This window comes from Exophiala spinifera (genome assembly GCF_000836115.1).
Source record: "Exophiala spinifera strain CBS 89968 unplaced genomic scaffold supercont1.4, whole genome shotgun sequence".
Lineage (NCBI taxonomy): Eukaryota > Fungi > Ascomycota > Eurotiomycetes > Chaetothyriales > Herpotrichiellaceae > Exophiala > Exophiala spinifera.
The window spans coordinates 2672737-2685615 of NW_015622516.1; the positions used below are offsets into that span (position 1 = coordinate 2672737).

The window sequence follows — 12879 nt, forward strand, 5'->3', positions numbered from 1 at the left end:
GTTAATGGAATGGGCGATGTTCACCGGAAGGGAAAGGGTCAGTGAATTCTTTTGCCGGATTTCTGGATTTTCAGGAGACTGAGGGAGCCGCAGCGAGTCTCGACGAACCACGGCCCCGGAAGATCCTCGAGGAAAATTAGCACCAGCCATGGAGTACTATCATGCTAGGTTGTGTGATGAGGCGTCTTGAGAGCAGGAAGTGTCGAGAATATCCGCATACCATGTCTGGTCCGTAGCCACAGCTGGTTCTCACAGCGTCCAAACTCCCTTTTGAAGGCGAGTGTTGGAACCACGGGGAGGTGTATGTGAAGAAACTAAAGAGGGGACATAATCCTCACTCGCGCGACCATTGAGGATCTTGGATGATCCTGGATTCAACTAGGGAGCCAGGCCCAGAGAGGCACCAAAAGAACAAACGCACAGATGACAGTCGCCAGGGTCAAGTCGTTTTGTGAGAACTTGTGGAACATACAATTCGAAGAATGAAAGCCTGCCTTCTGATCACAACTGGATTGTCATGCCAAAGCGATAGATGTTTCAATCACTGGGTACCATTTCGCCTTCCTCCGTCTATAGAAACATCGTCCAAGATGAGAAGTCGAGGACATGATTCCTTCTTTGCCGTAATATGGAAAGCTCAAGGTCCGCATCTGAAGTATTCCCCATAAATCAGAGATGGTCATCGTAATGCATTCTTAGATTAAAGTACAGTTTATTGCGCGTCTAGCGCTTCGGTGTCTATCTATTACACAATCTTTGGCGATTCACCCACGTGGTAGTTAGCGTACGCTCGAGACATTTGGTTCATTCATTAAAGGGACATTTCAAGTTGGAAAAGTGCTCAGTGGTGTAGCTGGAAAGGGTGATGGGGCTGAAGAAGGCAACGGTATCGTATCTGGCATCCAGGACTGGGCGGTGCCGATGTGAAGATTGTTTTCGAAAGGATTCTGTATAGAATGCATAGATCCCGCGAGAGTGGTTGGTGGGAAGAAGGAGAAATTTGTTGCTATCAGCGATCCAGGCGTGACGGGTTCTCCCGCAAGGCCAGACGCCATCGTCTTTGGAGTCTCCATGCTGTAGAGGTGACTGTCGTCGCCGGCACTCATAGACTGTCCAACACCGGCACCAGTCGTTGAGAATAACACAGAGAAAGTTTATGACATTTTCTCTGGTGAGGGTGATTCGAAGGAGCACCTTGGGTATTCGATCAGGCGCCGAGGGGAAACGCTCCTTACTGGTCAAATGCACATCCAGGGCAGCCTGCTTTTCAAAATCTCGTCGATACATCTTGGGAAGATCTGGCAGTTGGGTGTTTGAATCTCATCGAGAGGTGCAAGGACTCAAGCTCGTTGCCCGACTAATGGCCCGGGAAGACAATAATAAAATCGCCCTGGGTGAATTGGCCGGGATAAGTCGATCTTACATGGGTTGAGGACCTCCGAAAAGGCGACAAATACTGTGCCGAGATTGTATGCAGGAGAGAGGGAGGGAAGATTCACACCTATTGCTTGGTGCTGGACCAGCGAATTGGTGTGACCTTTAGAACCGGTAGCGGTTCAAAAGACGGTGGCCATTACTTGGTGGAGCCCGTTGGTACCGCGGGGTGGATCCCAGGTTTCTTCCCTACCTAATGCGGTTAGACCATCATGAACCCCTTGAAGCCAAAGTTAACCAGCTCCCATCTATCAAATCCTCAGCTTTTGATGTCTCGTGGACTACCATGCGCACTATTGATGGGCTTGCAGAAGAAGTGGATGGCAAACAAGTTTTTCCATGCTTCCCTCTTCAAGTGCAAAGTCTATGTGCGAAATGTTGGGAGACCTCAGCCTCAGGCGGCCACCACCGTGGCGCCTACGACGTGGGCACGGCAAGGAATCAACAACACATGTGCATGAAAAGCACTTGACCACCTTCCTCTTCTGCACGGCAAAAGAACAACACATGTGAAAAGCACTTGACTACTTTCCGTTTCTGGATGGCAAAAGATCAACACATGTTAAGTTCGTGTGCCTGCTTTCCCTTCCTGGCTGATACAGTCTACTTGAATCCCCAATTACTGCATTGTCGAAGTCTAGTTCTCGACCAGTCTATTTCTTTGTCCGGAAACGCCCAACCCTCCTGGAGAATATTGTCAACTCCGATTGCAGCATACTATCTGAGACATTACTAATTTTCGGCCATACTCCGACCAGTTGGCAATCGATAATCCCAAGACCCTTAGTTGCAAGATTGTACGTCAAATCTCATCCATGTCATCCACGTATGAACCAACAGTGCGCGGAAGTAGCTCTGGGTCAGGATCGTAGGAAGGGTTTGGCGTGGGCTCTCCAGTAGTACTGGGGAACGTCCTGGTCGTTGGAGGAGGCGTCGTATTTTGTGTAGAAATGGGAGAGACAGCAGTTGATGGAGCCGTAGAAACTGGCTGAGCCGGCGTTGGCCGAGTCGGTGAGGGAAGAGATCTTGTGCCTGTGAAAAGTCAGCATGATACACCCGAAAGCATGTTGTGCTGAATAATATCATACCAGGATTCGGCCTCATGACGAATTGACGGCATGGAAATGGTGGGTGTCTCGAAGCCTCTACAAAGATGTTCTCATCTTGACTAAGACAGGTGCATCCCTTCCGTCTCCCGCATGCGTTGAAGCGAGGTCCAAAAACTTCCAAGTATTGGCCATCCACTCTCCACGAGACACCTTTGTCCTGGGGAGTCTTCTCCGACTTGAAGATTGCATAACCGTTGGCAACGTCTAGATGGACGAATTGCCCTTGCTTCGTTATCAGTTGGCCCCTCTGTAAGTAGAACTGGGCAGCTTCAGTCACATCGGTGACCATGTAGCCATCTCCTTCCTTCAACGCTATCCATTTGGGCTTGGCACTCTGGTATCTCTGGTTGGTGTAGTAGAATTGAATGTGTGGAAATACTTTGGTCGCACTCGGCGCCCCAAAGCGCCAAAATCCCTAAACCCTCTAAAACCCCGGGGTACAGGAGGACCGACGGCGATGGTGCTTGTAATGAGGGACAGCAGCAAGATCCATGATAGTCCCAGAGGACTATTAAGTGCACTCAACCTCATATTGATTGGTGACACGAAACGAGGGAGGAAAATCTTAGGAAAGAATGAACAACTAAAGAAGAACAATGGGATTCTGGTCAAGGGAGAAACGCGAAGCTAGATATCCTCACGAGGCAGCGTGAGATTCTCGATTCGGCGGCAATTTCCTTCTGCCCTTGCAAGAACGACCGGACTAGGAAGACCTCTCACCGACGATTGCATTTGATTGCCAGCTGGAGCCACAGCATGTGCATGCCGTGTCCGTACTGTGGTGGCACTTCATTTAGGGCTTACCTTGCAGCTCCGGTTTGCCAATGTTCAGAAATGGTACTGCGATCTTCCATCAGGTGGAGCGTACTATGAAATTGGGTCTTTGAGGACTCTTGGATCCCTGGAAAGTGTTGTGTTCTTTGCCAGCGCCCAAATGTGATCCACTGTACCACACTGAATGGGGAAACTGGTGTCCGAATGGGCAACGAGACAGAGTCTTCAAGCCTCAAATGATAGTCTGCTATTGACTTTCTCGTATATGTCAATGGCGGTGGGATCGATGTGGAACTAATGAAAGGTTCCTGGGAGAAGTTTCAAGCCGTACATACCATTTCAGCAGGTGTCGCGTGTTCAGCTCGTGTCGTGTGCTCTGAAGTCAAGAAAGGGTACCTCTTGGGATTTTCGATGAAGACAGTGGGTCTGATGTACCACCTACAGGCTATAGTTCTTGCGTGAGCCTATCTTAGGAGCGGACTTTCTAGGACTCTACATCAATAGCCACCAAAACTAGACAGGCTCCACTCAGAATTTGTTGAGAATGAATCTACGACTCCATGCATCGTACTGGGCCTTTCCCATGCGAGGAACTCCGATTGATAAATGCTGCCTAAGGCTTCAGGAAGGGATTAAGAGTATCCAATAGCAAGGTAAATGATACAACTGCGATGAGACGAGCAAAGAGTCTCGCCATCACCCTTACGAGCGTCCCAAGAGTCTGGACTTAAAGTACGTTCTTCTCGAAGAGTTGGAAAGACTCACGACGGTGTGAAGAGAATATTGTTATCCCCGGGTATAACATTTATTCAGGGATGATGCCTCGGCTAGGAGATCTAACCATGAATCCAGCTTTCGGAAAGTATACGGGGGACAGATCATTCTCAAAAACTCTACAGAAGCCGCAATGGAAAAAAGCGAGGGCACGGCGAAATGTTCTACTCATAATTATAGTGGTTGTCGGAGTCAGCACCTGAATAGCCTCACGGGCCGACAACAGACACATCTTGCACGGCAAAGGCCTATCCTCTAGTCTTGGGTTCTTAGAGCAGTCTGGAAAAAGGGCGTTCTCCTTGGGAGAAGAAAGGCCCTCAGTTGATGACTTCGAATTTAAGCCTGGAGATTCACCTATCCTGAAATCAACAGACGCTCCCAGCCAAGCTTGGAACAACGAACCCGATCCCGCTGTTCCAGTTGAGCCAGTTGAGCAATCACCTCGGGCTGGTGAAAACCCGGAACCACAAGAAGCGCCTCAGTTCATCGAGGACGAGACACAAGAACTTAATCCTCCATTTGAAGCAGAATCTTCAAACGGCACGGCAATTACGGAGACCGTTCATGCCTTGGAAAAGACCACAGCCTTGGAAACACAGAAAGATGTTGTCACAGAGCAGGACGCTTTGCGCGACAAACCTTCTGAGAATGACGCCAGCTCTTCCGAGTCACATGAAAGTGAGGAGCACATGTCCCTTGAAGCGCTGGCCGAAACTCTTCCGGACTTCACCTTCGTACCCTTTGAAAAGGCTGTCGAAAACGAGGTCTTGCATGGCTGGGAGGATGACTGGGTCAGTACAGGTGAATATGATGATGAGAAATGGGGCAAACTCAAAGAACCCAAAGTCGATTTTGTCTATTTATGTGAGTTGGCTTTTGAGGCGAGATATTGAGGAGATGAGGTTTACTAACACGACACTATAGGGGTCAACGGTTCGGAGGATGAGTTTCAGAAGACCATCAGACCATGGGAAGAGAACTCTGTATTAAATGATCCCGTGGGGGAATGGATCAAATCCCATGGTGTAAATCGATACCGCGACTGGGATGAGCTCCGCTATTCGTTTCGCAGCATCGAAAAAAATGCCGGCCATTTCATGAACAACATCAAGGTCTTAGTGAATGCGATCTACGATAATGATTCACCGGTTCGAAAACAGCAACCCACATGGCTCGATCTTGAGGACCCTAAAGTGTCCAAGCTTGTCCAGGTTATTGCCCAAGAGGAGTTATTTGAAGCAGACAAGAAGGCCTGCCTGCCTACCTTTAATTCTCTGACAATGGAGAACCAAATTTTTAATACTGAGTCCGATATTGACCAGGCAAGTCCGGTTCTTGATAAATACTGAGCTTGGGATTTGAAACTGACACGTGAATTAAGTTCTTTGCCATGTCGGATGATATGCTGCTCACACAGAAGCACGCACCTGCCGACATATATTCTCCTCTATTTGGGCCAGTGCTTAGTTTCAAGACCAATGGTTATAACACTGTTTCACAGCCTACTGACGTGGATGCGAAGCGTTTTGGGGAGAAGGTATGTAAAGCCTGGTAACTCTTTAATTATCCTGCTAATATACGTTCTCTGTTGTAGCCCTATCTTATCTACACTTCATGGCTGCTCAATAAGCGCTTTGGTACCAGAAAACGCAAAGGTCAAAGCCACTTCGGGCACTCTCTATCTCGCAGCGTTATGCGAGAGGCGATCGAAGCGTTCCCCGGGCCCGAGTTGAGGAGCGTGTATCGGCGTTTTCGAGGAGAACCCGGGTTTCAGCTTTACTCCTGGTACGTCACCAATCACTACTTGATCGAGCGGCATCGCGAGGCTCTGATCTGGAGCTACATCATGTTGAGAAGTGATGTCAACCGCGGTGGAGTTTTGTCTTGGTCGGAAAGACAGCAGGTCATGGCCGATCTGGCGGCCGGGGCAGAGAATGCGAATAAAGTATCCTTCCGACGCAAGATCTTCTACCATGTACCTGCGGCGCTCACCAAGGCCGGCCTTGAGGCTCCCGCTGTGAACACCGACTCCCTCTGGACGTCTCTAGATGGCCCTCATGCTATCAGAGACGCAGACTGCTCACAATTCTCGGTGTCCGAATGTCTCGCACCAGGATTTGACATTGATGACTCGGAAACTTCCAATCCCAATCCTACATTCAACGCAGCAGTGATCCATGACCGGCTGTCACGCCAAAACCCCAAGTGCGGCGACTGTCTGCTCAAGAACCTCCTTCAACAGACTCAGGCGGGGCTTGGACCGCTCCTGCCTCACGCGGAGACTCAGCAAACTGACCGGGAAATCGTGGTCAAAGCCATCATGCGGTACCAGTACATAGTTGTGGACCCCTCCAATTCTCTTTTCGTCATGGTCACAGATGCCGATCAGATAGATAGCACCCTACACCGACATTATATCAAAGAGAAGAGAGAGCTTCCCGGACAGATGTGCTTGAACGATGATGTCGTGACCGAAGAAGATCAGGAGCTGAAAGATGTCCAACAGGCTATGAGGGACTTCTTAGGTGGACTATTTCCAGAGACGGGCACGGCTGAGCGGTCATGAACCAACAAAGAAAATTCCTGCATATCAAAGCACATGCTTGAGGACACATTATTTTCTCAAGCCGTATACCAACACTCCGCGGGTTGGTTGCTGTCAAAGCTGCCTAACTTTTGCTGCGGCCTTGTTGACCTTGGCGACAAGGCTGAGAACCCCTAATTAAGTCCGAGCCGCAACTTCAAATACAACAAGCTGCACGCGCAGAACCATGTCCAGTCAGCGTGGCAGAGTTATTCACTCGCACTTGAATTTAGCAACACAAGGCACTTTTCCCACAGTATAGCTATCTCTATAGACACGACGCAATTGCACATCATTTGTTGTTCCTCTGCCCCTCCAGATATTCCACGATCCCCAATTCCTCATGCTTGTATCCTAGTCTCTCTGACCTGGGCAATACAAAGCTCATATTGCTCGCCATGAGCATAGGCAGCTCGCCTCCGCCGGCCTCTTCCAACGTCACACTTCTAGCCTCTGGACTCACAATGACCCCTTCCGCGTGTAACGACTTTGCAAAAGCCGCAGCGGTATCCTTCCACGATATCTTCTGGCCACTTATCAGGAAACATCGCTCGTAGACTGATCCGCGCGGGGATGCGTCGTGGATTGCCGCATCGAGAACCAGGAGCATAAACGGCGCAATCGCATTGACGTGGAGGCAGTTAAACACGGCGCTCCCTTCGCCAACGTACGGCACGAATCCGAGCTCTTCGGCCTTTTCGCGGAAGATCAGCTGAATTACACCGAGAGCTGGGATGGGACCAGCGGCGTCGCCGTAAATTCCGGAGGGGAAAACGATGTAAGTTGTGATCTTGCCTTCCTTGCCGGCATTCAAGACGCTAAAGGAAAAGATAAGTCAATTCAAGGCAAAACAATCTCCTCTCGGGATGACAGTGATGGTGCCTGAGTAACATGATACCCAGCTGGAGGAATAAGGAACACTCACACAGTATCGGGGCCACCGTTCAGCATGTCAGGATTGATAAGCTTCATATCCTCGGGATTATCGTCCTACATCGGCAACGTTTCATGTCAGAATTTGTCGGCCAATAATCACAAGTACTGATTGAATAGAGGGGGGAAAACAAGAAGATGAAAACCGAAAACCGAAAAAGAACATACATTCCAGACCTTGACACCTTCATGGGTCGCACCATCTGTCCACGTCTTGTCCACGAAATTGCCCGTACCACTCATGTGAATCAGGATGGGTTTCTTGTCGTCGGGTTGCTTCTTCAGCCCGTCAACGATTGCTTCGCTGAGTCCGACATCCCACGAAGATCCGACGTTGATAACAATATCGTGCTCCCGAGACAACTCAGAGATCTTGTCCTTTTCGTCGAACGTGCCGTGGACGATTCTGTTCACGCGAGCGGTTTCGGACAGATAGGTGTCGATGCTCTTGTTTCGCAGGAACACCGTCACTGGTAACTCGGGGTGTTTGTCTCTCAGGGCGAGCACAAGGTGAGCTTCAATGTTTGTCAGAACAATTCACACATCAGTGTCATCCGTCACCAGGAGGCGACGGCGGTTTGCGTTATGCCTTGGAGGGACGGTACTTACAGCCTACAAGGCCCGTGACACCAAAGAGCAGGATCGATGGCATGCTGCTTCGGCTAGGTACTTGGTCTCTTGTTATGAAATTGGAAGTAGTATTCTGGTCGGTGTCTTGGAGTAGAATGAGGACACTCTTCAACTTCGACAGACAGATTGGATACTTTTATAGGACCAGAGTCACAAAGATAGACAGAGTTTGTGTGTCTTCAGTATGTTCCTACCTTAATTACAAACCACAATTTACTCAGCGGTCCTTGCATGTTCGCTGATCTGATGGACCGTCGTGGAATTCGATTTGTCTCGTTCGAGGCAATGGTAGTACAAGCATACGAGACATCCGACATTTTTTATTCACTCGCAGAACACGACGCTATTGGGTGCCATGGCATAGAAATCATCTTTGTAATCAGCCAGCCTTGTCTAGCATCCTTCGACGGCATCGGCCACCGCCATCGTCGAGGCGATTGGCTCTTGGAGAATTGCCCTATTAGGCGCTTGCTACTTACTCCTCCCCGCGCGTGTAGCTTCGGAGATTCTCGACGGTGGCATATAAACCGGTGGCGCAGATTACGGGAAATACAACGTTCGGCTTCCAAAAGATGTATGTATAACTGGAACATGTGTCGTTTCATTTTCGATCCTTACCGCGGATCAGTCAGCGGTGGCGTTTACATGTTTGCTGTCATAGACATAGAAACGGCCGTCTTCGTGACTTCATCCGAGCACACACACACACACACTCCTCCCTACTCCACCTTACAAATGACCTTCCCCATGGTCTGGTTCGATTCAAGCAGAGCATGAGCCTCCTTGATCTCTTCCATCTTGAACACCTTTTGCACGGGCACCTTGAACTCGCCCTTGACGAATCTCGGCAAAGCATGCTCGACCAGCATATCCCTCAGACGGCCCTGGTACTTCTCATCGCGACTGCGTAAAGTACTTCCCTCGATCCGCAGCCGCTTTCTCAAGAGTCTACTGACGTCCACGTCTCCCTTGACGACGCCACCTCCCATCATGCCCAGAAGGACGATATGGCCATCTTGCGCCGCGGCATCGAGGTTCTGGTTGAAATACCCGGCCCCGATAAAATCGACAATCAAGCCCACGCCCTTGCCATCCGTGTACTTGAGCAGAGCTTCGGCCCAGTTCCCCTCCTTGTAGCTGAACCCCTCGGTCGCGCCGAGAGTCTTGCAGAAGTCGATCTTCTCCTGGGTGCTGGCCGTCACGTACACGGCGCTCGCACCATCGGCCTTCGCAAGCTGGATGCCGGCGATGCTGACGCTGCTCGCGCCCGCGTGCCACAGGACGCTCATGCCAGGCTTGAATTCGCCGACGAGGTACAGCGCCTGGGTCGCGGTGATCCACGTCTCGGGAATCCCCGCGGCCTCCTCCCAGCTGAGTTCCTTGGGCTTGTGCACGAGCATATGTGTGCTGACGGCAATGTACTCGGCGTATGCACCACCGTACGCGAGGCCGAACACCTCGTCACCGACGTTGAATCCCCTCTCAGGGGCGCTCCCGAAAGATTCGATCACGCCGGAGAACTCGACTCCCATGATGGGTCCCGCCTGGGGAGGCACCGGGTAATAGCCCTCGCGTTGGAGCAAGTCCATGCGGTTCAGACCGAAGTACTTGACCTTTACCAGCGCCTGGCTTCCCTTCGGTGTCGGCTTTGGCGTCTCAGCATTGATGAACAGCGCGTCAATGCCGCCCTTTCCGCCTTTGATATCGACCGCGCGCATAGTGGCCATTTTGGAGGCTGCTGGGATGGGAAATGCTGCTTGTCTCGCTGCTTGCAAGGATTGGAAGAGGAACAAATAAACGGAATAACGATGGCGACCCTGAGCTTAGTGATGCGGAGACGAATCGGGTATTTAGCCGAAGAGTCTTGATTGCTAATGGAGGTGAGATCGTGCCTGTATTGGTCCCGAGTCGAGCCGCGCAGGTCAATGATATCTAGTTGCGTTACGATTTGAATGAGGCAAAGCAACGTATGAAGGAAGCATAGCAATGCAACAAAAGATTTGGTATTTGCAAAACAGAACGAAATCAGCGACCCAGGACAGCACCGGCAACGATGCCGTCACGTCGGCTAGCATCGACGCACGTGACTGCCATCTCTGCACTGGATGACTAATTCAAATTCTCGGTGCTCATATTGTACAGCTCCATTACTGATTGTACTTCATTCCATACATACAACTGACTGAGCCAGCATGTGGGCTTCGTCCAGAGCCAGGGATTCTTCTTCATTCTATGGCATCAATAGGTATCGATGTCCAGTGCATGGCGCCACAACGCACTCCCCCCAATGCCAGACACACGCTTCGTTCGTGGCAGCACATATCTTCTTAGTCCGTTCCATACTGCTTGATCAAGTCGATAAGTTTCTGCGACTCAGTCACATAGTTCAAGGGCGACGCCGAGTTGATTTGATAGCGAACCCTGGTCTCAAAGTCAGAATATTGCTTGACAAACATGGATGGGTGGTTATGAAAACCGCTTACCGTTGTTGCTCTTGGAAACTGTCCAGCTTGGCCTTGCACTTCCAATTCCAAGTTCTACAGTTCGCTTCAGAAAAGATGTCGCCCAAGGCCTTTTCATCCACCTCCTTGATCTCCATCAACTCATCTGCTGTTTTTCCCATAATCATCCTACCCGTCTCGTCGAAGCAGCTCACCCACAATTGGCCAGTGTGGTCGCTGACATTGACGGACATGATGTAGCGGTATTCTGGCCTTTCCCACGTCTTATCGCATCTTTCGCATCGCCACTGACCGGGATCGATCTCAACGACCTTTTTGTTGCAGCCTTCGGACAAGCACGATGGGTAGCAGAAGTTCTCTTGCTTGATGTATTGTATTGATGCCTTCACGGAGAAGAAGTCTGGGTTGTCTGACATTCCTAGTTGCTCTTCCTTCACCTGCGAAATGGTTTTGAAGGGGTCACTACGACCGCCGGTCCCAGCAGAAGCACCCTGAACATTGGCGTGTGTTGCAAAATTGCCCGAACGGCCCTGTGAATCGTACCAGCCTTTGAGTCTGTGTGCTTCTTCCATGTCAGGATTCGGTGTCACAGAACCTGAACTGAGCAGACTGAGACTCCGTCCACCGAAGTCGGAGACTTTGACACCCTTGAAGGCCACCACCGATTCAGGTGGAACATCGAAATTTGCAGCAACCTTGCCCCAGACCGTCAGACGCACTGAATATCCAGTGTTATCAACCAAGGTAAGTTCTCGCTTGTCGTAGGGTTTGCTGGTTGTCTTGGAAGTGATTTGTGACGTCTCACCAATGTCTTTCAATACTCCGATAACATCGATTGTGGTGTCTTTCTCCACAGATTGAAGATCGGAAATGCTGGTAAAATTGTATCGAATTTGAGGCACTCCATCCTGCTCCTCTGCTTTTTCAACGGTAGTGTCCTTCTCGAAGTGTAGTTCATAGTCGTTGGGCAGATTCGAAAACTGCTTCTTTGCAAATGTCACTCGGCAGGGGCTGGAAATATAGTAGACATTTCCTTCCTGGAACAGGTCAAACAACATATCGCACTGATCGTTGAATCCAGTAGCACGAATCTCGCCACTCTCATCTAGAAGATTGACGCTGAACAGCTTGCCTTCACCATTACGGTTGTGCCATGTTTTGATGTCCGACTTGCTTGTGCAGCGAGCTTTGATAGTCCACTTGTTAGAGTACGGGGAGATTGCTTCGATGGGGTAGATGTTGGCGTGAGCACTCGATGAAGACGGCTTCGGGTGGCTGGGCATAGGTCTGCTTGGTTTTGGTGTCTCTTGTTTGGCACCGTAGAAGCCATTGCTTGAGATGGCGGTAGGAAAGGGCTTCTCTTCATCTTCGGGTTTGACTTCTAAGGGCTTGGGGTCTCCGAGTTTCTCGTGTTCACCGAACTCTTCTAGGACTTTGATCTCCGTGACGATAAGAATACTACAGCTTCTGTCAGCACGGAAGTAGAACGAGGAAGGCCACACCTACCGCTTCGACTTGACTTTGTTCGCAGTATACCCGAGCAATTGAACGAGGACGCCACGACGCAGAATCTTCTCTTCGACGAGATGATTCTGATGCACTGCCAGCATGGTCTGGATGTAATTTCTTGTGTCATTGAATATCACTCTGTGTCTCTCTTGCCCCCCAGCACTGGCGGCGATGGGTTTGATCTGGACGCATTGCATGACAGGTTGTTGGATTCGGCCGGGCTTCTCCTCAAAGATGTCCTGAAGTGAGCCGGCGTCGATGCGCGCAAGCGCAGCAGCGGGATTCGAGCTCATGGTTGTAGATAGTGTCGGGTTGCCGGATGGTTGTTGTCGCACGTTGAAGAGGACGAAGACACTCGTGTGTTATGGCTGTGGCGACATACGGTAGGCTGCGTTTGCCTGGAAATCCCCGCGCGACGCGTCGCGTGTAAAGTGCTGCTGAATTAGGCCTAGTGGCATTTTGATCTTGTCCTCGCAATTGTCATCGGCGTGCTCAATAACCACGGAACTATTGCTGAGCATAAGAAACGGTATGCGTCTCTACTTTAGACCTCCTCGTCACCGAAGCTGATTCCCTTGAGCCTGAAAATTGATCGTACCTCGATACAGCCAGGCACCAGAAGTCGTCGAGAGGAATGCTACTAAAACAGCGAGTTATTCGCCTTGGAAGA

The 12879-nt window shown here is 50.3% G+C and overlaps 5 protein-coding genes across 5 annotated transcripts; 1 reads left to right on the forward strand and 4 right to left on the reverse strand.

The window, feature by feature from the left end:
- Positions 1-2236: 2236 nt before the first annotated feature.
- On the reverse strand, positions 2237-2832 carry PV08_06169 (uncharacterized protein; the record flags this gene model as incomplete). The annotated part of the gene is made up of 2 exons (XM_016380507.1): positions 2237-2466; positions 2523-2832. 2 exons carry the CDS (start codon positions 2830-2832, stop codon positions 2237-2239), a joined length of 540 nt encoding a protein of 179 aa, XP_016236334.1.
- Positions 2833-4780: 1948 nt separating this feature from the next.
- PV08_06170 (uncharacterized protein) lies at positions 4781-6657 on the forward strand (the record flags this gene model as incomplete). The annotated part of the gene is made up of 4 exons (XM_016380508.1): positions 4781-4955; positions 5016-5422; positions 5473-5628; positions 5686-6657. 4 exons carry the CDS (start codon positions 4781-4783, stop codon positions 6655-6657), a joined length of 1710 nt encoding a protein of 569 aa, XP_016236335.1.
- A 310-nt stretch (positions 6658-6967) lies between these two features.
- On the reverse strand, positions 6968-8260 carry PV08_06171 (uncharacterized protein; the record flags this gene model as incomplete). The annotated part of the gene is made up of 4 exons (XM_016380509.1): positions 6968-7493; positions 7601-7665; positions 7777-8123; positions 8218-8260. 4 exons carry the CDS (start codon positions 8258-8260, stop codon positions 6968-6970), a joined length of 981 nt encoding a protein of 326 aa, XP_016236336.1.
- Positions 8261-8957: 697 nt separating this feature from the next.
- On the reverse strand, positions 8958-9965 carry PV08_06172 (uncharacterized protein; the record flags this gene model as incomplete). Its single annotated transcript, XM_016380510.1, has 1 exon — positions 8958-9965. The coding sequence occupies one exon, from the start codon at positions 9963-9965 to the stop codon at positions 8958-8960; it is 1008 nt and encodes a 335-aa protein (XP_016236337.1).
- Positions 9966-10565: 600 nt separating this feature from the next.
- Positions 10566-12502, reverse strand: PV08_06173 (uncharacterized protein; the record flags this gene model as incomplete). The annotated part of the gene is made up of 3 exons (XM_016380511.1): positions 10566-10659; positions 10722-12158; positions 12207-12502. 3 exons carry the CDS (start codon positions 12500-12502, stop codon positions 10566-10568), a joined length of 1827 nt encoding a protein of 608 aa, XP_016236338.1.
- Between the last annotated feature and the right edge of the window lie 377 nt (positions 12503-12879).